Source organism: Epinephelus lanceolatus, chromosome 9 (genome assembly GCF_041903045.1).
Source record: "Epinephelus lanceolatus isolate andai-2023 chromosome 9, ASM4190304v1, whole genome shotgun sequence".
Taxonomy (NCBI): domain Eukaryota; kingdom Metazoa; phylum Chordata; class Actinopteri; order Perciformes; family Serranidae; genus Epinephelus; species Epinephelus lanceolatus.
The window spans coordinates 20,523,517-20,550,000 of record NC_135742.1 but is presented as its reverse complement, the minus strand read 5'-3'; the positions used below and the strand labels follow the sequence as shown (position 1 = coordinate 20,550,000).

Sequence of the window (26,484 nt, the reverse complement as noted above, 5' to 3'; positions counted from 1 at the left end):
GTCAAAAGCCGGTGCCACATTTGTTACTGATTGGCCCAGAAGGGAGACCATAATCCCGAGGCAGAGAGCCCATTTACTGCTGCCTAGTGGTTTAATTTTTCATCTCACCTCGTTCTTTTTCTATTCTGTCTTTCTTTTCCTTGTTCATCTTCCCTTACCTCTCATCTTCTCTTTTCTCCTGTTCCTATAACTTACTGTCAGCTTCTCCTCAGACTGTTTGCAGGTGTTGATAACACTGTGGATTTCTCTTGAGGATGTGGTACTCTCTCTTTCTCCCTCAGATCCACAAACATACAAATAATACACTTGAACACATGTTTACCCACTTGCAGACTGTCAGGTTATCTCCTCCTCTCCTGTCTCTGTAATAGGGTCAGGCTCAGGGTCATATTGTCTCCCTCCTGCAGGGCCCAGCAGGAAATAGAGGAATAAAATGATTTGATAATTGAGAGGGCAAAAGAACAGTCTTTCTTTCGGGTCAGTTGATCTCATATCTAAGGCTTTGCTTTGATTTTAGGGCACAGTGCAACTCTGCTTCAATTTTGCAGGTGGCATTTGTGTCAGTTGTGTTTAATAACTTATTTATGAAGCACCCCACATGCTCTCAACAAGGAGTACAAGTTCTCCTTTGTGAATGAGTATAACTGATATAAGTAATAGCATCTTTTAGCTTGTCTCAGTAGGTATGCCTTGGATTCAATTTTGCATTATTAAGTTTAGCTTTAACAAGGTGCTCACACATAAGTTAAAGCAATGTATCATTATGTTGTTTGGCCATCTTCTTCAGTATCTTTGATGAAGCTTAGTGTTAAGATCAAAAGCTTTACTTTTGTAACATACACTCACTAACCACTTTATTAGGCACACCTTGCTATGACCAGGTTGGACCCCTTTTGCCTTCAGAACTGCCTTAATTCTTCATGGAATAAATTCAACAAGGTGCTGGAAACATTCCTCGGAGATTTTGGTCCATATTAACATGATAGCATCACACAGTTGCTGCAGATTTGTCAGCTGCACATCCATGAAGCGAATCTCCCGTTCCACCACATCCCAAAGGTGCTCTACTGGACTGAGATCTGGTGACTGTGGAGGCCATTGGAGTACAGTGAACTCATTGTCATGTTCAAGAAACCAGTTTGAGATGATTTGAGCTTTGTGACATGGTGCGTTATCCTGCTGGAAGTAGCCATCAGAAGATGGGTACACTGTGGTCATAAAGGGATGGACACGGTCAGCAACAATACTCAGGTAGGCTGTGGTGTTTAAACCATGCTCAGTTGGTACTAAGGGGCCCAAAGTGTGCCAAGAAAATATCCCCCACACCATTACACCACCAGCACCAGCCTGAACCATTGATACAAGGCAGGATGGATCCATGCTTTCATGTTGTTTACACCAAATTCTGACCCGACCATCTGAATGTGGCAGCAAAAATCCAGACTCATCAAACCAGGTAACATCTTTTAAATCTTCTGTTGTCCAGTTCTGGTGAGCCTGTGTGAACTGTAGCCTCAGTTTCCTGTTGTTAGCTGACAGGAGTGGCACCTGGTGTGGTCTTCTGCTGCTGTAGCCCATCTGCTTCAAGGTTCAACATGTTGTTGGTTCAGAGATGGTCTTCTGCAGACCTTGGTTGTAACAAGTGGTTATTTAAGTTACTGTTCCTTTTCTTGAACCAGTCTGTCCATTCTCCTCTGACCTCTGGCATCAACAAGGCATTTTCACCCAGAGAACTGCTGCTCACTGGATATTTCTTCTTTTCCAGACCATCCTCTGTAAACCCTAGACATGGTTGTGTGTGAAAATCCCAGTAGATCAGCAGTTTCTGAAATACTCAGACCAGCCCGTCTGGCACCAACAACCATGCCACGTTCAAAGTCTTCCCCATTCTGATGCTCAGTTTGAACTTCAGCTGGTCGTATTGACCATGTCTACATGTCTAAATGCATTGAGTTGCTGCCCCATGACTGGCAGATTAGCTATTTGCGTTCACAAGCAGTTGAATAGGTGTACCTAATAAAGTGGCTGGTGAGTGTATGTCCATGCTTCCCAGAACAGACATGGATTTGTGCTGTATTGTTGGTCGCCTACTAGAAAGTGATAATAGATTATTACAGCTCTGCAGCTCTCCTAAATGGATGAGATAGGATGAGTTCAAGAAAGCTGATTGAACGCTTTTAACCCTATGAGAATTTTGAGCCACTAAGGACCAACTTAAACCCCAAGATGCTTGAAAAAATACAGGCAGAAGAGAAAATCATTGAGTTAATAGTAAAATGTGTCAGTTTTGATTCTGGATTATACCATATGCAGCAAACACTGTACCTTTTTGGGAATATTTTATTGTGAAAAACCATCTGTAGAACAAATGGTTGTGTAGAATAAAATATCATCGCCATAGATGGTCAGTTTTGATGTCCATCTAACTATTTTGATAACTCAGATGCATCTACTTTGATATTTAAATGTACTCCATGATGAAACACATCACCACTTCTTTCTTAAACATTACACAGTATGCATTCCTTTCAAGTACAAATTGCATTGCTGGAAAATAGCTACTTAATATCTCAGTAAAAGCTATTAAGTTTGGTCAAAGCAAGAAAGGCACATTTATCTCAGAAATATTAAAACTATCTTAACAATAGAGCAATATCTAGGGGTCAGTAAATTGAACTGAATTAATTAAATATGTTATTAGTAACTCAATTTCACAGCTGACAGCACCCCCTTACAATTTCTGAGGTCAGTTCAAGTGGTTTTATAGTATTATAATGTGGGTTTTTTTTAAAAATAATTTAAAGCTTTGAAAAAAAAGAAAATCTTAATTAATATAATTTAAAATGACCTGATTATGCCGAACGCCATCGTCAGACCCCCAGAGTTACCTGTAAAACACGAGTGCAAAGTGGGGTCAGCTCCACTGGCTGGCAACTTTAGCATATGCTTCAACCCCCGGAGGCCAGATCAGATGTGTAATTGAGGGCCATAACAGCTGCTACTCTCCACCACATACAGCTGGTTATTCCCTTCATTGCTCACTCACTCAAACACCAACCCTTCATCCTCTGACACTAATATGACCTGTTTCTCTCTTCCCAGCGGTAACTGCTTAATCTCATGTAGTTAGGTTGTTACGATGTGACTTATAGTGACCCGTTATGCAAAATAATGTATGCGTTAATACTGTTAGGCTGACCTTGCTGAAACCCTGAGGCATAATTTCCACATTAGAAATTTAAAAATAATGAAGCACACTGTTAAATAGTAGCTTAAATTGACAAACACAAGTCATTCTGTGACCTTATAGGTTGACAACTGCAGATTCTTGACAACCGTAAAAATAGTATTTACTGTGCAAGAGATAAACTTGGCATCGACCCCTGGACAAGTGCATGCCAAATAATAATGTACGGTATTATATTACATTTGCTGAAAAAAGAGGATCTTAAGTTGCAGTGTACTTTGCTTGTTTATAAGCATTTAATCCTTCGGAGATATTGCTTAGCTCTTCTATTGATATTTTTGAACATGACTCCCACTCTAATAAATAGCCGAATGAATGTAGTCTTGCTGTTGATTAAACGACTCATCATTATGCCTTGTGGTTATTGGGTTTGTGGTTTAAACATGATCTGTTTTGTGTGTATATCTCAGCCCGCTGTCTTTTGTAAATTGTCTGATGTTGCTCTGTCTCACTCCACAGTTAAAACAAAGCTACCACAATCGCGCCTGGTAATATTCTCTGTGCGTATAGTATACGCAATACAGTGCCTGTGTTTACAGTTCAAAGTGTGTCCTGGATTCATGTGTGTGCCTTTGTGTATGATTGACACTTTTGAAGATATCACCCGTTTTTGGTGTCATGCACAGTTGACCTGTGGTGTTTTGTTCATATAGTGCAGTCAGGGGGAGGGGGCGATAGATGGGCAGCTGGACTGACTGCAGACAGATGAAGAGAAGAAGAGAGATCATTTTATATTGGGTCAAAGATTAGTCAACTTGGAGGAGCAGAGCAGGCTTCCCTAACACCTCAGCAGCTTGGTCAGCACACACACGTTCACAAACACTTATCCCTCCTCTCGATCACAGACACACAAGTATGCACACACAATGGTATACAGGTATACTTTCCTCTCCCCCTGTCTGTCTATCCATCCTTCTCCATCTGTCTGTTTTCATACTCTCACACACAAACAGCCAACCTTTCAGTCCTCATATCTGACCTTGCCGTGGGCAATTTCAGTTGGTATGTTTTCTGACATTTTAGGGCATGGGTTAATCTTTTAATTCACCTGCGCTGTGCTCTCTTCTGCCCCGTTTTCCTCTGCACTGACATGACCTATCATCAGTTGGGCCATTGAGCTATTGCCGGGTTTTTCTTTGTTGCCGCAGCTGTCGTAAAGATGTTTTATAAATGCCAATAAAAGTCTGTAATCTAAAGATGATTGTCTGTTCTTTTGGCTCATATTCTACTTTAAAAGTTATATTGATGTTGCATCAAGATGAGTAAACAGCATTACTTGGATTTACTGGCCTGTGCTTTGATGCGTAAAATATTTTAAGTGTACGGAGTCTCATTAAACATTTTACTGTTGTAACCCCGGTGGCTTTTTGTGAGGCAGTAGTGCAGAATATTTATCAAATAGTCTTCACAGGCGAGAGTTGTATGTAGTTTGGGATGGTAGTGGCTTATGTACAGTATTAATTGCATGGTTAAGTATTTTTAAGCATAGTATTTATTCTGTTTGGTTTATAGTAACTTATTATACACCTATTAACTAAAATGTTGTGTTATAGACAGGAAGTTATCCATCAGTGCAACATGATCTTATCCCTACTTGTCATATTATAGTGGCACTGGGGGCAGCCTTTTGCATTGTATCATGATGCGGAAGAGGTTGGCAGTTAGGTTTAGGCAACCAAACTACTTGGTTATGGTTAGGAAAACATGGTGGATGTCGCTTAAACAACATCCGGTTTGGGTGGCACAAACGCAGCAGTCGATGTTGTTGTGTGTTTGTCTCGAACATTGGTCTCCTGTGTCAAAGTCCTATGCTTTGTTGGCCCATCCACCTCAGCTCCCACACACCCTAAGCGGATTTCTGTGCTCTTTAAATTACATCTGATGCTCAGCACATGTAATGATGACAAGGATGGGTTTCCATTGGCGTTTATGGATCACACAGTCGCTGAGGTGAATTTTGACACCCTGGGATACCCTTTTCACACCAACCTAGACTGGGTTCCATTCCGGTTCTCGCAGCTAATTTTGAACAAAAATTAATTGGTTCAGAATAGGGGTGGGCGATATGGCCCTAAGATAATATCACAATATTGCAAGGTACTTTTGCGATAATGATATTTTTGATGGTATGACAAATTTGTAAAAAAAAAAATAATAATAATAATTATTCATTTAAGAAAATAGAATTGCAAGAAATGAAGTGATATAGTTTGCCTTCAAATGTTCAGTAAAAATTGCACATTCACATTTATGCCACACTACCGAAGCTGCTCCTTTTTTTGGAACCACCACAGAGTCAGTAATAATGTCGCTTTCAGCCCTGCTTGTAGTTGCTGTGGGTAACAGTATGATGTCAATAAGTCAACTAGATGAAATATCACGAGTATCACGATATGTATTTTTCATGTGATATTAAATAGTATACCGGTTTTATCGTACACAAGATGATATGGCACACCCCTAGTCCTAGTTCAGAACCTAAAAAACACAAATATCTATAAAAACAGAACAAAGTTTGTCGGTAATCGTCGTGATCTGGGATTCTGCTACTGTTTACTTCTGTTGTTTATTGTGCAACACCCTCTGTTGGTGACACAATAGTTCCACGCAAAACTGGTGCAAACATGGGCTGGTTTGCTAGATAGCACCAAGGTTCTAAGAATCCTGAACAGAACCGGTTAAAAAAACAGAGCGAATTAGGTGGAAAAGGGGTATCAGAAGGCTGCTCAGGTTCAGTCAAGGATTGGCTGACCATACATGGTTCAAGGTTGAAGCTCATTTAACCTTAATTTATACAACAGTGATGTTTACAGTAAGGGTATTTTAAGTAGGGGTGGGGGGTAGAAGTAATGGTAGATTACATTAAATTTTACTCAGACAATTATCCATTAAAATGCTTTTTTGTCCTTGCAATGTAGTATGCTTTAATTCAATGTTCAGTCAAGTCTTATTATTGCAAATAATTTTAAATGAATTACAAAAACAATGCACTGATACAAAATAAGAAAACAACTACATCTAGATTGTTGTATTAGCTAGTTTGACTCAGTAACTTGGGTAAATGGATATTTAATATGGGTTATGGACATGCATACTAAATGTGTGAAATGAAAAAAAATCTATACCCCCCTTTAAAACTGAAAACAACAACAACAGTTAGTAAATCAATTTAAGAACATACATAAACACATACACGAGGCAACACAAACACACACACACAAATGTTTACCTTAGACCTATCCGGACAGCTTATTCTGTTTGTTCCTGTCATTGATCAGTTCATATCTAAATGTCAGGTTGCATATCGTCATATTTGCAAGGGTGGGTTGTGGTGTATGTGTGCAATTGTGTGTACGTGTGTTATACATTCTCTCTGTGGATCTGTGCTCTGATCAATAAACTGAAAGGCTGACATTCACACACATACCCACAAAGTCTTTGTGTGCCTCTGCTACACACAGAAACCTACACACAGTTTGAGGATAATGGATGTGTTGCATGTCGGCCCTGTTACCCTTTGCCATCACAACACATACTATCAAAGACATTTGCTGTCCAAGCATTATATTATATGTCAGGCAGAGAGAGAAAGAGGGGAGACAGTGAGGGCAACAGAGATAGAGAGAGAGAGAAACTTATAGCTGCTGAGAAATGTCTGCTGAAAGGACGAAAAAAGTGAATGACTCTGCCGCTCTTTCCCCCCCTCTCTTGTTTTCATCAGAAAGTGAGTGATTGATCAATAATGTCGCTGGTGTGTGTGGTTGGTTGGTGAGCAGGGCGAGACCTTGTCAAGATGAGGTTTGGTGGCTTTTGTTGAGTGTGACGGCTCCCTGGTGTTGGTGTGTGTGTGTGTGCTTGTGTGGGTGGAGAGAAAGATGGAATCAGACCTAGTCAGATGGGGTTTGCGAAGAGAAAATGCTCTTGAGCAATTGCTGAAAATCTCGCACACACAAATTAACACACATGTTCGCACACGTAGACCCAATCTGGCTTCTTCAATATCTCTCTCTCTGTCTCCCCCACCTCCTTCTGTCTCACTAGCACACAAGCACAACCTTCATGGACTTTGTAGATCATCGGTGTGTGACCAAGGCTGGACCGGACTAATTAAACAGACAGTAATGGTTGTGATTTAGAGTCATTAGTTGTTGGGAGGAATCGCACAGGCCTTTGACACCCCTCTGACTCATGTCATGGTATGGTCGAGTGCATCTAAGACCAAGACTTTATTAGATTGCCTTCTGTTTCCTGAAGTAATTTCTCCTTTTACACTGTAAAGGAACTGTTTTCCACTCTCTTTAGATTTTAAATGGGATGCTTTTACTATGAATGGTTTTGTTTCAGGTTTGTCTCTTATGCAACGTATCCTGATACATCGATTCGTATGATATCCTACCAAAATGCATACACGTCTACAAATTTTAGTGTATTAGTTTTCATAGGAAAACATACAAACAGTGCAATAGATGTTGACGTAGCTGTTCTCGTGCACTGTTGTACAGTTACTTATCCATTCATTCAATTATTTTCTGTCACGAGGGGGCTGGAGCCTATCCCAGCAGACACTGGGCAAGAGGTACACCATGGACAGGTCGCCAGACTATGGTAGGGCTAATATAGAGAAACAGACAACCATTCATGCTTACGTTCTCACCTACGAGCTAATTTAGAGTCATCAATTGACTCTGGGAGGAAGCCAGAGTAACTACTGCACCACTGTGCTGCCATTTTCTGAGTTGTACAAGTCATTTCAAGGTATATCGGAACCATGTTTCTTTTTCCCGAACCTAACCACAATAGCTTTACTTTGCTTAAATGTAAGCTCCGTAATTGTACATACAGTGCATAATATCATTCATAACACCATTCAATGATTCAATGTTTATCCGATCAGTAAAAGCAGTCCTGCCACTGCCATCCCTTCCTCTCTGTCTTCAGTTATGTCCACTGAGGATGAGACTCACAAATATGTACACTTTTCACACTTGGTCTTTTGCTTTCTTCTCCTGTTGCCGTGCTGCTCTGCTGCCTCAAGTTGCAGTGCAGAATGAGGTCAACCAAACCTCATCCCAAAAAATGGAAAACATTCAGCCACTGCTTCTCTAATGCCTTTGCACCTCAGCAGACAGCGTCGTCAGACGCATAACTGCTGGAGGCTGGAGAAGTGATCTACAGTGCATCACTATTTTACCAGTGAAATATTTTATTTTGTTGTGCAAAAATGAAGAATTTTACAATTACGGACCTCCAGAGCTGTCACAAATTCATAATATGCCACCATATTTGTGGCATGTCGTATTTCTCATGGACTAAAACCTTTGTGAGCACACTTTGTCGATGTTTTAATTGATTTATTAATCCATTTGTTCAACTCAATTGCTGAGCACTTTCATCAAACTGTATGCCATTACTCTACACTACCATGACTGCATATCTTTTATGTCTGAATGGCTCCTCTATATTGTATTAGATTTACTGCTTGGTTGAGGATCCCTGAACTGTTAAACTCGTCTTAGATTTTTAGTGTTTTTTAGGACAAGAGGGCTGGTGTCACTTCTACACATTGCCTGAAGAAGAGTAGGCAAGGTAGATGGCCTGTTCTTGGCTCTAAGTATGTGCTGTGTGTTAGCCGATCTACAGGCAGGATGTTCCATGGCTTCTATAAAATTTGCCAATGCTCCACTCGACCTTCTGTGTCTGCACTTGCACACAAACCGCAGTAACAAATCACACACAATGTTATTTCCCAAAGACACTATCTAACCTGACAATTCACTCCTTTAGTCACAGCTGTCATATGCCAGATGTGTAGGTGCGTGCATGTAGGGCGGGTTTATGTTTGTACATGACATGCAGATATCGCGTAATCTATTTTCACGATGATGTATGTGAGTGTGCGGTACTGCAGAATTGTGTTTGGGCTTGTTTATTCATCCAGCATGGCAGCGGAAGAACAAACACAAGGCTTGAGATTAGCAGTCTTAGCAGCTAATGTGCCAACAGAATGCATGCCAGTGGAGTTCCTGTTTGTGTGTGTGTATATTTGTATTTGCCTGTTTGCACGCCATCAATCAGCGCACAGTGCTCCACTGCAAAGTATGGAAATCCATAGAGCAAAGCAGTGTCATAATGCACCACCCTCTGCTTGACATCATCTCTCTTTAACACACAAATATGCACACGCTTAGACACACGTACTTGACATAAAGACACACACAATCAAACATGCATAAGGCACACTGTGGGAGAAGCATGAGTGAGGCAACTGACATTAAGCCTAAATGGCAGCAGTGACATGCAGCAGTTGTGATGTATCAGGGAGAAAATGCCTCAGTTAGCATGCACTAAATGCTCAATTCATAAAACTGGGAGGGTGAAAGAGGAGAATCAGTGGTGGAGATGGGTTTAGTGAAAATGAAATGAGAGGACAAGAGAGCAAGCTCCTTTCCTTATTACCTCCACCAGGGAGGTTATGTTTTCATTTCGGTTTGTCTGATTGTCAGCAGTATTATGGAAAAAATGCTGCCCCGATTTTCATGAAACTTGGTGGAAGGGTGAAGCATGGGCCAAGGAAAAAAACATAAAATTTTGGAACAGGTCCAAATCAACAGGGCAGATACACTTTTTTTTCCCACTTTCATTAGACTTGCGAGACAGGTCTGCGCTTTCTGGGTGCCCTTTTGGTTTTGTATAGTCGTTAAAATGTGTTTTGCAACAGAGTCCTGAGACATGCAAGTGAGACATGGGGGAACAAGTCTACGCTTACGTAAGAAAGAGCAAGGGAATGAAAAAAGAAGGTGCAAAAAGGTTGCAAAGCTCACTGATTGATGAAAAGGGGTGTTGATGTGGGAACATGTAAAACTGAGCTACATGACGTTGTTAAGAGCCTAAAAATGGGCAGAGACGCGCTTGTGAACTCCTCACTCATTCTTTAGTAAGCGCTCACAGTTTAGTATTTTAAAGTGTTACCACTTCATCAGTAGCAAAGAAAAACATCACAACATCCGTTACTGATTAGAGTTTATGGGAATTATAGTACATTAAACACAAGCAACTTCTCTTTTCTTGTTCTGTCTCCTCTTCCTGTCTCTCCATTGCCCTCTTATCTATGCCTGCTTTCTTCCCATCCCTCTGATGTTTTATGTTCTCTGTATATTTCTCAGCATTTATGTGAAATGGAGGGTTTGCGATGACAACAGTAACCATACTCCCCTACCTCAAGACCCAGACACAGACACCTTATCCACCCACATGCACATGCTAACACATATAGACTATGAGGAGGAGACGGGCCATTTACAAACAGATCATGACAAGAACGACTTAATCAGTGATTATGACCTCCTCCAGCCCGTTCTTGTTTCGAAGTCGTTGAATAATATTGTCAATGATTTCAGTGTCAGACACCTGACGTCAAAAGCCACCTTTTGCAGCAATATGTAACGCAGTCGGACATAACCTTTGGGCATTATTATGATATGCCACTGGTCGGCTGGATGGCACCTATCAGGGCAGTATGATACGCTGCTGGACGTGGTCAGGTTGAAACGCTGCTGGTAACGATGTAATATAAGGAACAGAAAGGGGTGGTGAATGGGTCCAACAAACTGTGGACTTTCACCCGGGAGCTAAATGTTCACTTCCTGAATGCCAAACCAAGATGTTTTTTTCTACACCCAGCCACATGTTTTTGTTGCCTAAACCCATCATGTGCATTTGTTGATGTTCCAGTATTGGTAGCACGTCATGAAACATTACAGCAGACGCAGAAGGATACCCAGCACATCATATGTGAATGTAAAAGGACACTGACAAAGCGGTGATATATATATAAAAAAGGGTTTTTGATATGTAAAGTATTCACTCTAGTAGTAACGCTTGGGAGTTTTAAATGCGTTAATAACTGAGCTGGGATATATAAATATTTTGATGACTGCAGAGGAGATTATGTTAATTTGGTCAATAAATTGTAGATACAACACATTATCCCACCATAAAACACACTTTTTCACCTGCTTTTCCATGAAAATTTAAAAAGAAAATAATGATTGCACATTTCAAAGGGTTTTCAGTGACAGATGATTTGGATAGTTTTATGTCTGGGAAAAAATTGGGATCAGACAGGTTAATTACAGTAATAAAAAAGCATGCCAGGATGAACCATGTTGCTAACATGACCATTTATTTGACTGTGTTAATGATGCGTACATAAATACACTTACAGAAGGAAAAATAATGCAGCAGTGCCTGGACTGTGAGGGAATGCAGTGGTAGAAACTGATCTGTACAAGTGTGCATGTTTGTGTTTATAGATGTTTGCCTTTGTGTAACCTTTTTTATGTGTGCCTGCACTTTCACAGCTTGCATGATCAAGTGTGAAGCTTGAATATTCCTATTTTGGAGGCTGGGCTGTGGGCTATTTGCTTGATTTGATCACAAATAGTGCATGAAATTAAATTACACAACTAATTTTCAGTTTAGAGCACTTTATTCAATAGCAACGCCCACTGTCCTTTTCAAGCTTCCCCCACAATGTACTTGCGCAATATCTGCTTTTCTGTTCATATATCTTACCCTCTCACACACAGACACACAAATATACATGGATACTATGCTGTATACTGTAGAATATTCTGTGTTTGTCCAAAGTGATGTGTGTTTATCTGTATTTATATTCATGTGTGTGCATGCAATTTGTGTGTACAGTGTCTACCCAGGCTTTGGTATGAGCAGCAAACCTTGACTCTCCATGTCAGCCAACAGCAGCCATTTGCCAGAATCAATGATTTTCTCTTTCTTGGACTCCTTCAGGAGTGACATGTGGATGGAGGTCATTACAAGATCAAAATGGTGTTCGGCGGTATCGCGGCCGCTCTATTAAACACACGAGACTGTGGGTGCACAGTGGTATGATGTTGCAAATCAGTCTTCTCTGTCTGCTTTCAGACTTTGAGAAAAGGCTTACTCATATTGACACTGAGTGATTTGATTTGTCCCGGGCCGCAGAGCCAGTGTTTGTTTGATCTTCTGACTTCAGAGACTGAGAACTGAGCAGAAATGAAGCTTTTGTAGAGCCGGTCATAGAGGTCAGAGGGATCTCTGTGGTAGCGTTAACGGAACGATACCCAAGTGACTCCGACGCGCCATGTTGGCATTGAGTTGTTAACAAGGTTGCGGTGGTTTGTTAGTTTGTTTGGGCAAATAGGCATGCACATGCACACAAACAAGGCAGCTCTGGATGTTAGCAGCAGTATTTGTTGTAGCTGTGTTTCGTGCTTGTGTGTGTGAGAGAGAGAGAGAGAGAGAGAGAGAGAGAGAGTGTATTGAACAGTTCCAACCCCTGAGGAGTCACGTCTAGTGTTAGGAGTCTGCCCTTTCGCTAATTAGCTTGAAACATCTGTCCAGACGGCTGCCAGAGGGAGGTTATAATGGGAGAAGTGGAAACGCTCGCATCCACCAACACTTGCACACACGCAAACAACCTCAGCATATACATATTTACATTATTTTACATACCCAATAGCATCCACAAATTAAGGCACACACATTTTTTGCATTTTCTGTTTTTAAAAAGTTAGTTTTTTCATAATCCTGTGTAAATATCATCCCAAACCGTAATGAGCGCCAAGGGAAAGGAACAGTGAGACGGACAGTAAGACAGAAAGACAAACGGGCAGGGAAATGGAGAACAGCTTGCCAAACCTCTGTCCTTTCTTCTTCTCTCTCTTTCCTTTCTCCCTCATTCTCTGCTGGTTGTTACTGTTTTTGCAATGCTCCAATAGATAGAGACAGAAACAGCATGAGAAGACAAAACGAGATTAATAACCTCCAGCGCTGTAGTGATTCTCATTGTTTAGTTGTCGGCTGTGTTCCAAAGTAAAGTGTGAGGGAGTAGGTAGAAGTAGAGATGAACAGAGATGCTGTCAGAAAAGAAGAATTAAAGAAAAAAAAAACTAGATCTGCATCCTTCTCCATCATTTTTCCTCCCTGCCTTACTCCTTGTCTGTGTCACAACCATGTTTCCTGTAGACAAAGTGTTTTACGGCAGCCGTCGATGTTACAATGATGAAGTTTTATGGAGACTCTGTGGGAGATTAAACCACTATTAGCCACGCTCCGTCAGCTCTCTCCAGCTGTTGCCTTTTGTTTACGGCTGAAAAGTGTTTTATGACACACAGTGCTATAGTCACCTAAACAATTATAGCAAATGATATATGAGTGGCACTGTATTTTTTACACCAGGAGGGGCGTGGGGAAGGGGAAGGGGGGGTAGTAGCCATGGAGTGAGAAGTGAGCAATTAAAGGAGAGCAGAGATGATGGGATGTGAGGATGTGAGGTGAGGCAGGAGCAACGATAAGAGAGCAAAATGAAAAGGGTCGGGTGGGATTGGGAGGGAAGAAAATGAGAGACGAAAGAAAACAAGTGTTTCTGACAAAAGGAAGTCAAAAGCAAGGTAACAACTGAGCCCTCACTCCTGTTCAGTATAAACCTTTTGGGAACAGAATAGCCCAGTCACATTGTACGTTTCTGCAAACACCGGCTACATTATAGCTGTACTGTTACAGCCTGGCTCTTAGGCTGCAACTAGGATGGGAGACAAGTTTACAGGGAAGAGGGAAGTCTGCTGGAAGGTGGTGAAGCAAACTGGCCCAGGTGTGGCTCATGATGTAAATGACGACCCTCTGCCTTGACCTGCATCATGAAACAGAAAGAACAGCAAGGAGAACAGGCACACCTAGTTGAGCCATCATATCATATCCAAATTTCTAAACTGATGTAGTTCTGATTACATGTGTGTGAGCTGGCTTTGATATCAGGAGGTGGAGAGGATGGTGGATGGTGTGAGAAGTAGGCGAGACGGCTGCCAAGCTGCAGACCACTGTTGGAGACCAGTGATTGTTGTGCCTTAACTCAATCACACGTTCGCCACAGCATTGTTGGAATGTCAAGAATCATAAAGTTTAAACACATCAGCTACATAATAACGTACCAATGTTACATATCCCTGCCCTGTCTCCTAGAAATTATGTTTATATACTAAGCTGAAACAGCGAAAACACCCAGGAAATTACATTTTCTAATAACATAATGAGGAAATGTTGCTAATTAATATATCTGGTAAGTCACAGAACTGTTTAAACAGGATGTATTAGCAAAATTCCAGTTGTTTCCGCTAACAAAAAAGCAATGTTGTGGGGCGCCAAGTGGCTCAACAGGTGCCCATGTACAAAGGCTATGTGCTTGCTGCAAGGGCTGCAGATTCGATTCCAACTTGTGGCTCTGTATGCTGCATGTCATTCTCTCTTTCACTCACTTCCACACTACCACTGTCCTATCAAATATGGCCCACAAAAAAAGAGTTTTTTAAGTCAATCTTGCAATACAGTATCAATTTGCAGTGTCCACAGCATTATTGCTTTTATTACCTTTTTTATTAACAGTTAATTGAAATTTCAATCTTTCCCCGACTGTAACCAAAGTGCTTTTGGTGCCTAAACCTAAAACAGGAAGTCAATGTCCTGCACTTTGCATGCCCACCATCATCCCTAACAACCCCCTTCCAAAGCCCACGTGGCACACAAATGTAGTGTTTTGATACCTGGAGAAACATTGTCTCTGAATTTATTCCAGGTGGTGATTACGTTGCCAGTAAGAGCAAAGCAGGTTAACAGCATATAAAGACAATTTCGAGGAGACGTGGTAGATATCTGTGGTTTGCAGAAACAAACAATACCAACAATTATTCTAGCGACTGGGTTGGTAAAAAGAGCAAAACTAAAATACATGTGCACTGATAAATGAAACTAAATCACTCCTCAGTCGTGTGAGAGAGGGATGTTATTGTCAGTGGTTCAAGAGGCAGCAGTTCTCATAATGTGTGCGCCACTTATGTATTTATGTTCGTTATGAGAAAAAGCCTCACCCTCGTGTGTGCCGCGCAGAATGATTGAGAAGGATGTGAGACGCTGACAGAGTTCACTGGTAACAGGGAGAAGGGCCACTTGAACAAGCAGTCAGAGAGTGAGCTTAAAGAAATTACTGCTGCTGTATGAAGGGAAATTGATGATGTTATAACAGAGCTGTACAGTATGTGCAAATGCTCTGTGGGTGTGTCTGATGTACCAAAGGTTTTTGCCTCATGTGTGCAGTTGCTCACTCTGACATCTAGGCAGCAGCATTTCAAAGAGCCCTTGCTGCTGTGTTTAACAATTGTGTAGTTACTCGTTAAGAGTTGACACATATAAATATTTAACATTCTACTATCAACAATTCATGGAAAAGGTTTTCTTTTTTCCCTGTGCCGAAACATACTATTTTGAGGCAGTGTAGTGTGTGTGTGTGTGTGTGTGTGTGTGTGTGTGTGTGTGTGTGAGAGAGAGACTAAGAAACAGAGGAAGATAGTGAAGTCAGTCCACTCAGAAGTTCGTCTAATCTGGGTAAATTCACGAGAAAAGCTCTAATGCCGAGATCCAAGTGTGTGTTTGTGAGTATTCTGTGACGCACATGCAAGCTCTGCCATATTTGCATGCGTTTGAAAAGATTTTTGACTGATACCTTGAGCATCTTTGATGCAAGTTTTCTCAAATTACTTATGCCACAGCGTAACACTGAGTTTCAGTCTTGCACATTTCCATAATGTTCTTTTCCATAATATTCACACTTCATTCACCATGAATTACATTACCCGAGCCAGAAAATATATTTAAAGGCACCAATAAGGAATTTCTTTTTCTTTTAAAAACATCAAAAACCAGACGACTTCTCTCCTTCTTTTGTTCAGTCACATATATCCAACACCTGTTTATTTCTGCCTAATTAATTGCATCTTTTTGTCTCAACTCTAAATGTGACGGTGTGTTTTGTTGTGTTGCAGGTGGTGGAGACCAACCTGGTGGCCTTCGATTGTCACTGGATCCTGATTAATGAGGTGAGTGCCACGGAAATGATTTATGGATCGCAAACTGGCTGTGCCTTCAGTTCACCTTATTGTTTTGATTATCCTGGGAATATATGGTTTTAGATCCAGAAGCCCTCTAATCTCATCATTGTCTTGGGTGTTTGAAGGAGAGCTTAAAAAGTTGTTGACTCCTTGTTTTATTTTGTTTCACGTCCAATAACACACAAAACTTGATAACCGAGGACAATTTAGTTCAGTTTCGTGAGCTTCAGCTGCAGCGCACCACCTGTAAAAACAATACAGTAAACTTTTATATTTAAGATATAAAGCCCATGTATACAAACAGTAAATTGTCAGAGATGGCAAAGGTGACCTTGGAAGAATTCCTTTGGATGAGCGTATATTCAGGCTCAAAATCAGTGTTACTGCTTAAATATTGAGGGATTAACGGCAGCAGGAAAACACGGACAGTCTGCAACAACACTCCCACCCCTTAGAGTGTGCAGTTTTTGTCCTGAGATTCTCCTTTAGTCCATGTTCGCGATCACTGATCAGAGTGACTGTTGGTCATAAGAGAAACATCATTAAACTTTAATATTGGCTGTACTTTTGTATTAATTTTGAATAGAGCACATCTTTGATCTTGCATCACATGAAGTGCCTCTTACAAAACCAGCAGGATCAGCTACATTTGTGCGTGCATGTGTGTGTGTGTGTGTGTGTGTGTGTGTGTGCATGTGTGTGTGTGGACACTCCTCACTAATGCACTGTGTCTTGGTAGCCTTTGGGCATTACAGTGAGCTGGTAGGGCACAGCAGGGGGTCTGTGATGCCACATACTCACACAAGAGCAAGTGCACAAACACAACCATACACACATGGGGGTATTATTGGGAGAAGAGCAAAAACAACATTTACTGTTGGAGCAATGGAGAACCCAGTTTGCTACAAAACAAGAAGAGATACTCAAATGCTTCAGTACACTGTAATTTCACTCACTCCTTGCTCCATTTTCAAGCCGTCGCCGGTAATGCTTTCGCCACATGCTGCAAGGCTCAGCAGTCCTATTACTTGCTCAGTTATGCAAAAAAAAAAAAAAAAAAGTATTTCTGTTTGAATCAATTGTTAGTATGCATGACATCCATTAATGCTGCAGGGACAGCCAATCATTATTTTCTGATGTTCGCTTTTAGAGTGTCAGTCTTGCTACATGAAGGTTTTTATTTTTTCCCTATTTGATATGGATGAGAGGCTGCAGTAACATTGTCACAATCCCCGCAAGTACCTCAGACAACCTCTCAGTATTGTTTTTGCATTTTCTCAAATGCTAATGCTTCCGGGGAGTGAGGGAAAAGAACGAGACTCGCCCCTGCACTTTAATGAAGATGGCAGGCTTATCAGAGGTAAAAATGTGGATAAATCTACTCCAAACAACCACTCTGTATTAGTTACCGGCTCCATAGAAGGACTGTTATGCCACTTAAATGTGTCTCCTCTGCTAATTGAAATAAATGGCAAACTATAATGTGCATTTCATAAGACAACACTAGAGACTTTACCGCTCACTTAAAAGAAACATCTTATGGTCTTACACTTGGTCGTACACTCTCCTGACAGACCGTCTTTGCACACGGGCAGATGGCAATGTCAAGCAGCCTACTGAGCAGTCTATCATTACCCGACTGCCTGGTAGGCTGAATTCATATCTAGCTGTCTAATAGACTGCTTTGCATCCTGTCAAGCATCTGGTATTGTCTAACACTCTTCAGGCCTCCTGGCAGCGAGCAGCATTTTGCTTAGCTTTCTGGGTGGCTTAACATGTCGTTCTGCAGCCTGCGTGTACTGTGTGTCTAGCAGCATGAAGCCTGTAACACTTTGTACCTGCTGCCTTTGAGGGATCAATGGTGAAATGCAGTCTGGCAGGCCAATGCTTCCTCAGTTGTTTATGTTTTAGCAATGGCAGGGTATCGCTGAAGTATGTTCCCTTACTGTCTTTATAGATTTAAACAATCATGCAAAATCAGGTCGCAGGTGTGAATAGCATCAAGTTAAACATTGCCTTTTTTTTCTCTGTTTCACAGATAGATTGTTGATGATTTTAGTCTGTTTAAGATTTCACCAAACAGTTTGTAGATTAGCTTATGGCTGCCATGTGATACGGTCTGGTTATCACTTGTCAGCCTGGGTCATATCCTCCTAGGAAATATCTGTGCCTCAAGAAAACCCACACGCCTATATTCACAGATAACACATGCCACTGATAGAGACCATCATGAAACCAGACATGCCTGCACAGGAAGCTTAACGCTACCCTTACTGAAGACCACTGCATTAAAGAAAACTGTAATGTACAGAGCCATGTCAATTTGGAATAACCTGCCATTATACTTAACCTAGGTTACTTGTAGGATTACTTTTAAGAAGAAACTAAGAACAGCAATCATTATGGAAGAAAACCGTTTCACCAGCATATGATGTAATGTATGTGAAGGTTACGTGCATTTGTGGTGCTCACTCACTTAGTGACGCCTCAGTGTACAGCCATTTTTTGTGCAGTCACATATAGTTCATGCAGTTATATATAATTCTATGAGTCTAGGTTATGGGCTGTATTGGTTTGCTTTTATGATCTACTGATGGAATTACATTTTGAATGTCATACAACTACTGCTGTCTCTTGTTTGGATTTTATTTAAATGTGTAGATGTTGTAAATTGTCTATGTGGTCATAATTATTGTCCTTTTCTGTTTTTTGTGGACCCCAGGAAAAGTAGTCGTTACTGCGGTAACCTTTAGCATCTGTATGAGACTCACCGGGCCTTCAGAAACTCCAATGTAAAGTCATGGCATTATTGTTAGATAGTAATAGCAACAAACATGGTGTAACGCAAACATAATTCCACTTATGGCAGGTGGGAGAGGAGGCAGAGAGCTCTAACTGCAAAGGGCTTTGACCCAGGAGACCGGTGTCTGTGTCTCATGTGGGAGTTATTTGTCACGTGAGTTGACTGACATGACTAACGTCAACCACAACCTCTTCTTGTGACCCTATCCAAGTCATTGTCTTGCCTTAATCAGACTCCAATCCCCTGTACAACAAAGGCTGCCCCTGACGTCATTATAGTGACACAGGGGGCTTCTCCCAAGCCTTAAAATATGATGAGTAGGGATGAGATCATGTTGCACTTGTATTGTAATAGGCTCTTTGTCAAGAGAGAGCTGTTTGCAACTGAAGTGTTATTATTATTATTATTATTATTATTATTATTATAAGTGGCACGATGCTCTCAGGATACGTCTTATGCTCTCTTTCTTCTCAAACAAATGTCACGCCATAGTTTAAGTTGTTTAAAATCCAGCAAGGACCAGTCAAGCAAAGGAACTGTGATGGGAGGAGACCAGATTGGCTCATAGGCAGAAAAGAAGGGCGAAGTTTTCTTACGCTTCTCCCTTCTTGTTCTGTCTGTACACATGGCACTTATTGAAAACGTAGAGACCCAACATACTGTGTATTTGCTTTACATATATGACATAGAGATACTGTATAGGTTATATTTTTGATGAGCTGCAATTGCAAATAAACACTGCTAAATTAGCCAACTGAAATTTGCCGCATTTCCACTCCATGGTACGGCACAGCTCTACTCATCTCACACTTTGTTGGTTTCCCCTTAGGAAAAGTTGTGGATAGTACCTGGTACCTTTTTTGGTTCCACCTTAAGTTGTGGTTCCAAGTGAGCTGAGCCAATACTAGAAGGTGGAGTTCAAACACTGCAGACCACTGATTGGTCAGAGAGAACCGCAACCAGTGCAATAACAGACATCCCTCACAAACATGCCGTTTTTAAATAGCCAAGCTACCATCAACAGAGACTTGCTGCAGATTTGTTAGAAGTGGCAGCCCACAAAACTACGCTATACACTGTCCTGTAAACTGCAGACTTTGTTGCCAGTGAAAGGATTCAGCGAGTGTTGCGTTGAAGTTCATGTCCTGGCAGTTTCATGCAGCATTGCTTCGGCAATCCGCTGACAATCGCGACTACACCGAGGGGGTACTATCTGCCGCAGAAAATTAAATAGAGAGGACGACCTGGTATCAAAAGTGAGTTGAGTCAAGTTGAGCCAAACCATGCAGAGGAAAAGAGACATGAGATAGCTGCAGGAGTCACAACAGTCCAGCTGCTTTTACCATAATATTTGTGAGCAGATTGGTAGGTAATTTTGCCAAGATAGTTTTGAGAGAAGAGTGGATTGAAAAGCAGTGGTGAATACATGTGCCCTGAAGAAGAGGAGGAGATAAATGGGATAAAGAGTTGGAAGACACGACAGATATCCAGAAGTAAAGGAGAGGAGAGAGATTGTGGAGCAAAGGAGGCTTAAAGAAGAAGCCTTTGGAAAATTAGGGAGAACAAGAATTCAGACATAGAAAATTTGCTCCATAACCCTGTTTTACAGTCGACATCTAATTTGCTACTGTTGGTAGCTAAAAATATGCATCAGCCTAATTGCAAAGTAGCTGTGCTTCTGGACAAATTGAACAATGGGATAGTTATGGGGAAAAAAACAAGTGCAAGAAGTTAGATTACAAATTTATGTGTGTGCTTAGCCAGTTAAGGTACCGACTAGGAAGCCATGCTTGACGGGGCTCCTTTTTTTCCTCCTTTCTGTATCTCTCTCTTTCTTTTGAGTCTAAACTGCACTAAAAATCAAAAATGCTCCCAAATAATCTAAAGATATTTACTCTTCCTTTTAACATTATAATTTACCAATTCTTCTTATCAAGATTGAAATTTAGGCACAAACTGTTTGGATATAGACACAATATTCCCACCATAGGCTATGTGAAGTCCTCTAGCATAGTGTTTAAAATGGATGAGCGGCTACAATATTTTGTCATACGTAATGTCCTCTAGTACTGGTTCTTTGGAGAATGAATATTCCTATGTGTAAAAGTGCTCTCCCTCCCTGTGGTTTATTATGGATGAGGGGGTACTGTATGGTTGTCATAACTCTGCTTTATCTACAGCCAGCAGTCAGACAGCCCCACTGAGGGGGAGTTCACAGTTCATAATTGATCATCCTTCCTCTCCCTATCTCCTTCGTTCTGCTCAGGCTGTGGCGATGAGGATGAGGAGGAGTAGAAATAATAAGGGACACTCATGGCTTCTCTTTTTCTCTGTCTTTCTCTTAAGTTTGGAGGATAACTCCACTATTGACCTTACTCGTTCTGAATCTCCTCATGGTCTTCTATGTTCTGTCATGCTATCATTCATGATCTTCTTTACTGCCGCTCACACTCTCTTTTTGTCATTATTCCCTTTCTCTCCAGTCATTTCTGCCTTTTTGTCTCTCAAGGGAACAAGTGCATGGTAATGAGATGAGATGAGATTAGGCTTTTCTGTCATTCTGGCTCTTAACATATCGCAGCATGATATCCTATGAAAGACATGCAACTAAAATTTTCGGGATTTTCATGCTTTTGAATATGACTGAAGGATTACATGGTCTTCTGCGGTTTAAGAACATCTTACAGAGCTTTGGTTAGTGAAACCCTATCAGACCCCACTGTAAAGAAATCCAAAAAAGGTAAGGTAGTCAGTGTAACTCATCATTCTTGTAAAGGTGAAGATACAAAGTGAAAGTAATTACATGCTAGAGTCTCAGCTAAGTTAAAGAAACATTCTTATTTACAGCTACAGTGCTTGCAGAAGGAGAAGGAGTTAACGGTTGTGCACAATCTGTGCACAGCTGGAAGTTGCCCAGTATGACTGCAGCCATCTAAGACTACTGTTGTTGTTGTTAAGCGGCTCTCCTGGAGCTGTTGGATATTTTGTGTCTTGTTCAAGGCAAGTGTGACACTTCTCCTTTCCAGATTTCCCTGCATGGTCTAGGGATCTGAATCAGAAACTTTTTGATCACAAACTTGTTTTCCGTTTGCTCTGGCAGTTTATCTAAAAGGTTTTTTTAACAGCCATGAAAGATTTTTTTTTTGTTAAGTTTTTGTACTTAGTTCTGTGATCCATCGTAATCATAATTTGCTGTCTTACTGCATGCACTCTTGTTAATTGTGCTCCCTTGTTGACTTGTATTTAACATTTTATGTGTTTGTATTTTATTTGGGCACACTCTTTCTCCGTCATCTTGCTATCCACAGGGTTTGTAGAGTCATGAAAAACCTGGAAAGTCATGGGATTTAAACATAGCAATTTCCAGGTCTGAAGACGTTTTGACAAAAAATAAATCAAAGTCATAGAAAGTACTGTTTATATAGTGTTAATGCTTGGGGAGATAATTCACGTCACATAACGTTATGTTGTTCTCTGCGTGGGTAACGTCAGACTCCAACCTCAGTGGCAGCTTGTACCTATAGTAAAGATGTAAATTTGCCTCTTGCCAGGGAAATGCTGATTTATTAATGTCTGGCTTTACTTGGACAAGTAAAAGGCATGGCTTGAGAAAGACCAGCACCCAGAGCACGCACAATGTGGACTGTGCAATGTTAGTTCAATCAGGAGTGACTCATTCTGGGAGAAAGGAATATTAATTAACATGGGCACATAAATAGAAATGTGAAAAGTCTTTGGCAATTAGACCCAATTGTGATGTCATCTATTCCAGGAGGGTGGTAAAGACGTAGTGATTAGGGAACTCCCCCCTGTGGAGTCTAGACACTGATGGTGGTAATGGTGGTGATCTGGATGTGAAGAGGAGTGGGCTTTTGATGAGCTTGTTCTGGGCTCTGGATAAGGTGACTGGAGATGAATAGGGTGGAGGAGGGCACAACGATTCTGTCAAAAATGCCAGCTGACAGGAACAGAGAGGAGAACAGATTTGAAGTTTGGCAGCAGCAGTGTTGATGGCTGAAGGAGATTGTGGCAAAGTTTGATTGGCTAACTGTTTAATGGATATAGCATAAAGAAAGTCTTTCTGATTGAACTTACCTGAGCTTCATTTAAGCATTTGACATTTTGTACATAGGAGAGGCGGCGCTTGCTAGCCATGTTAAAGGAGCTAACGTTAAGCACCACGCTGCCACTGTACGAATCAACTCCCAGTATTGGTGTTGCCGGCACTTTTACCCCAATGACCAACATGACACCTGCTGCCACCTGCATTGTTTTCCTGTGATCCACCATCAAACAAGCGCATTTCAGGTGCTGTGTTCACAAACGAAAGCCCTAACTGCAGAGTTATGGGCACTAAAGCTGGCTAATTCTCACTAACGTTAATTCTACAAGTCATATGAAGACACAAGCCAGCTTTTTCAGGTCATGGTTTCTCTAACAACCAGATAGCTCCCAGATTAGCATGCTGTGAACGCAAGTGCTCATATACATTATATGTACTTTTGGACTGTCTTCTTATTTTTAGACACTGATAAGTAAATGAATGTATGATTGTGAAAATTTACATCCAAGGAATAGAAAAGTTATGAAAATGCACAAGGTCAAAATGTGTCCCTGTATACCTATAAAGAGACAGCAAGTCAGGGTGTATTTGAACCCAAAATAGATAAAGATCACTCAGCCCAGAGTCACCTTTGGACACATCAACAACTCCCACCGTTATCAGGTTATTTCCCTTTGTCGTTAAGGCAGTATTCCACTGTGTACAACTCCCATCATTCTAGCCTCTCTTCTTCATGCCCTTTGCTCTGTTTTTGTTTTAAACATTAATGAAATTCCTAAAACATTGGGGAAAAAAGCACAAAAACAAGAGGGAGATAAAGAAGAGTCAAAGCCAGAGGAGACATTTAGGGCTGTTGTGGGAAATTGCCAAAGGTGGAGGAGAGAGACGAGAGGCCAAATGAAACAAGATGCTTTTTCCAGATTTGTTTTGTTTTGTTTTTCACAACTTTGAACCTCTGAAAATGAGCAAAACAGAGGGATTTGGTGTTCTCATAGAAAAGGGGAGGACAGGGAGGAGCTGCGAGGGTGAGAGGAGGAGTAGGAGGAGCAGAGAGGGTTGGAGAATAAATAAAACCAGCTTTTATTTCCCCCACTCATCTGCAGATAAGAAGAGAAAAGGAAGGATTTGGTGTCTCTAGAGGAGACGTGGGGAGGGGGAGCGGTTGAGTGGAGAGAGGGCGGAGGACAAAGTATAGGGGTCAGGGAAGAAGCGCCAAGAAGAATTGAGGATGAGGGATGTGTTTTTGCTTTTGACTCTCATCTTCAAGTAAAACACTAAAGACGAGGATTTGGTGCCCTCGGGGGGGATGGAGGGAAGGGAAGAGAGGTGATGGGTTGAGGTTGATGGGGATGCCTGCAGGCCAAGACTTCAAGTTTATGGAGTAAACAACTCATGATTCACTCCATATGAGCTGCAGGGCATTTTGGGGGTTACACAGTACCCAAAGCTTCTGGTTTCAGGTAGTTGGACTTGGTGTACATATTTGGGGACCATTAAATTGTCCTCAGGAGCGAATGGTTTTGTAACTGAATGTTCAGCTTGAAGGAAGATTTTGATTGGTGAGAATGGATTAACTATAATGCTACCTTCGCTTAAATGCTTACTAGGACTACATGATTGAAAAGATCATTGAAAACTTGGCAGGGACGATGCTTAGTATGTGTGATGATAGATTTTCTCAAGCTGTTAATCAGTCAATCAGCCGTAATTAGCATTTCATGCTTGTTTTGAAGGTCAAATAAAATGATCTGGTTTAGGTTTCATTTTTATAAATCAAATTATACTAAATCAAGACAATCCAGAGAGTTTGCATGACATGTATTTAGATCTTATTTCCATGTTTTGATTGAAGAAGCCAATGAAAGGTTGACAGTAAGCGGCCTGAGGGAAGTTAGGGAAGATGTGAAAGACAAAAAAAGGAGCAGTTTTATAATATGAGATGAATATCAAGTCTGCGCTAGTACCTTCTACCTCCCTGCACCCCTGTATGTGTTGGTGCGCTGCACACTAGACGATGCATGATTCGATGTGTGTGGTCATGTCAGAATGTGTGTCTCTGTGTGTGTGTGTGTATGTGTCACATTCATTTAGTCTCAGCTGTTAAAAGGCTAACAGCTTTAAGAGCACGCCACCACTGAAAGCCACACTGGGTAAAGTCTGTTAAGTTTGTCCCCAGAGAGACAGAGACGAAGATGCAAACAGAACGTGACAAAGAGAAAAAAAAAAGAAACGATGGATAAACGCCTGTTGAGAGGATGAATCTCAAAATGATCCTTTCCTTTTAAGTGTGTGTGTGTGTGTATGATGTGTATGGTGTGTGTGTTTGTATTTCCTGTGCACTGGTGCATCTATATTTCTTTGAGTTTGATCCTTTGAGTGGGGCACTCTGGATAATTCTTGCCTGCCGATGTTTCTTTGCATGCCCTTGACTGCCCACTGTGAATCTTAATTCTCTTTTGGCCCACAGATCTGCCTTTTTAGCAATTTTCAGCATTTTCTCTCTGTCCTGCATCTTTTTTTGTTGGCTTTGTAATTCAGTTCCCTTCAGGGGTTTTTATGTAAGCAACTGTTTGGGATTTATGCCACGTTTTACCCCCAAAAGCCAGCAAATAGACTCCTTACTTGTTCTGTTTAGAAAGTAGATACTTCAGAGCACAGGGCATTCATACAAGGTTAAACCTGTTAAATTATTTCACGTCTTCTTCAAGGCATAAATAGCCCTTTCTTTTGTTATTTCTTCCTTTTTTAATAATTAAAATCAATTGTAGACCCAGAGCTCTCACTTCTCTTATGGTATTTCAAGAAAATCTAATTAAATTTGACAGCAGAGGACAAAAAGTGTTGAATCTTTGACATTAACTGTCAATGTGCATCCTTGAGTCTCAGATCTCACATACCTTATTTAAAATATTCAAAACACTATCAATTTAATTCTTGACGCAAATGTATATTGGTGCATATGGAGCGAGAGTCATATATCCGCCTAATTAATGCAGATGAGTACAGCTATACCAATGAAGCCTGTATAATACTACCTCTGATCACCATTGATCACATCCCATGATGACTCACCAGCCTTAATGAACGTTAATTACATTCAAATGAAATCCACTGAGATTAGTCAATGAACCGGTCGTACCTATAATATTACCTCTCACCACTATAAAGTGTGTGTGATGGCTTATTTATGTATGTGTGCGGTCCGCAGACACATCACATCCATCCTGTCAAGTGTGCTGTCATGTGCAAATGAAATGGAATCAAAAGGCTTTTGCGTGAGCAGAAGGCTTAAAAAACTATCTCCTGGAAACATATGCACACGTACACACGTTTACACATAAACTGGCGTGTGCACACGAGACGCGTTTCGAGCACACACAAACAGAGATAATCACCACACACATACACAAAGATGGCAAAGGCTGTCTCG

The 26,484-nt window shown here is 41.0% G+C and overlaps 1 protein-coding gene across 4 annotated transcripts in view; it reads left to right on the top strand.

Moving 5' to 3' along the window:
* grid2 (glutamate receptor, ionotropic, delta 2) overlaps positions 1–26,484 on the top strand; it is a 723,252-nt gene that overhangs the window by 465,481 nt on the left and 231,287 nt on the right. For all 4 annotated transcript variants that reach the window (XR_013492025.1, XM_078170661.1, XM_078170662.1 and 1 more), the window contains exon 5: positions 16,123–16,176. Coding sequence is in view for 3 of the 4 variants with exons in the window: in XM_078170661.1 (XP_078026787.1) it covers positions 16,123–16,176 (54 nt within the window). In the remaining variant the exon portion in view is untranslated. The remainder of the gene's footprint in view (positions 1–16,122; positions 16,177–26,484) is intronic.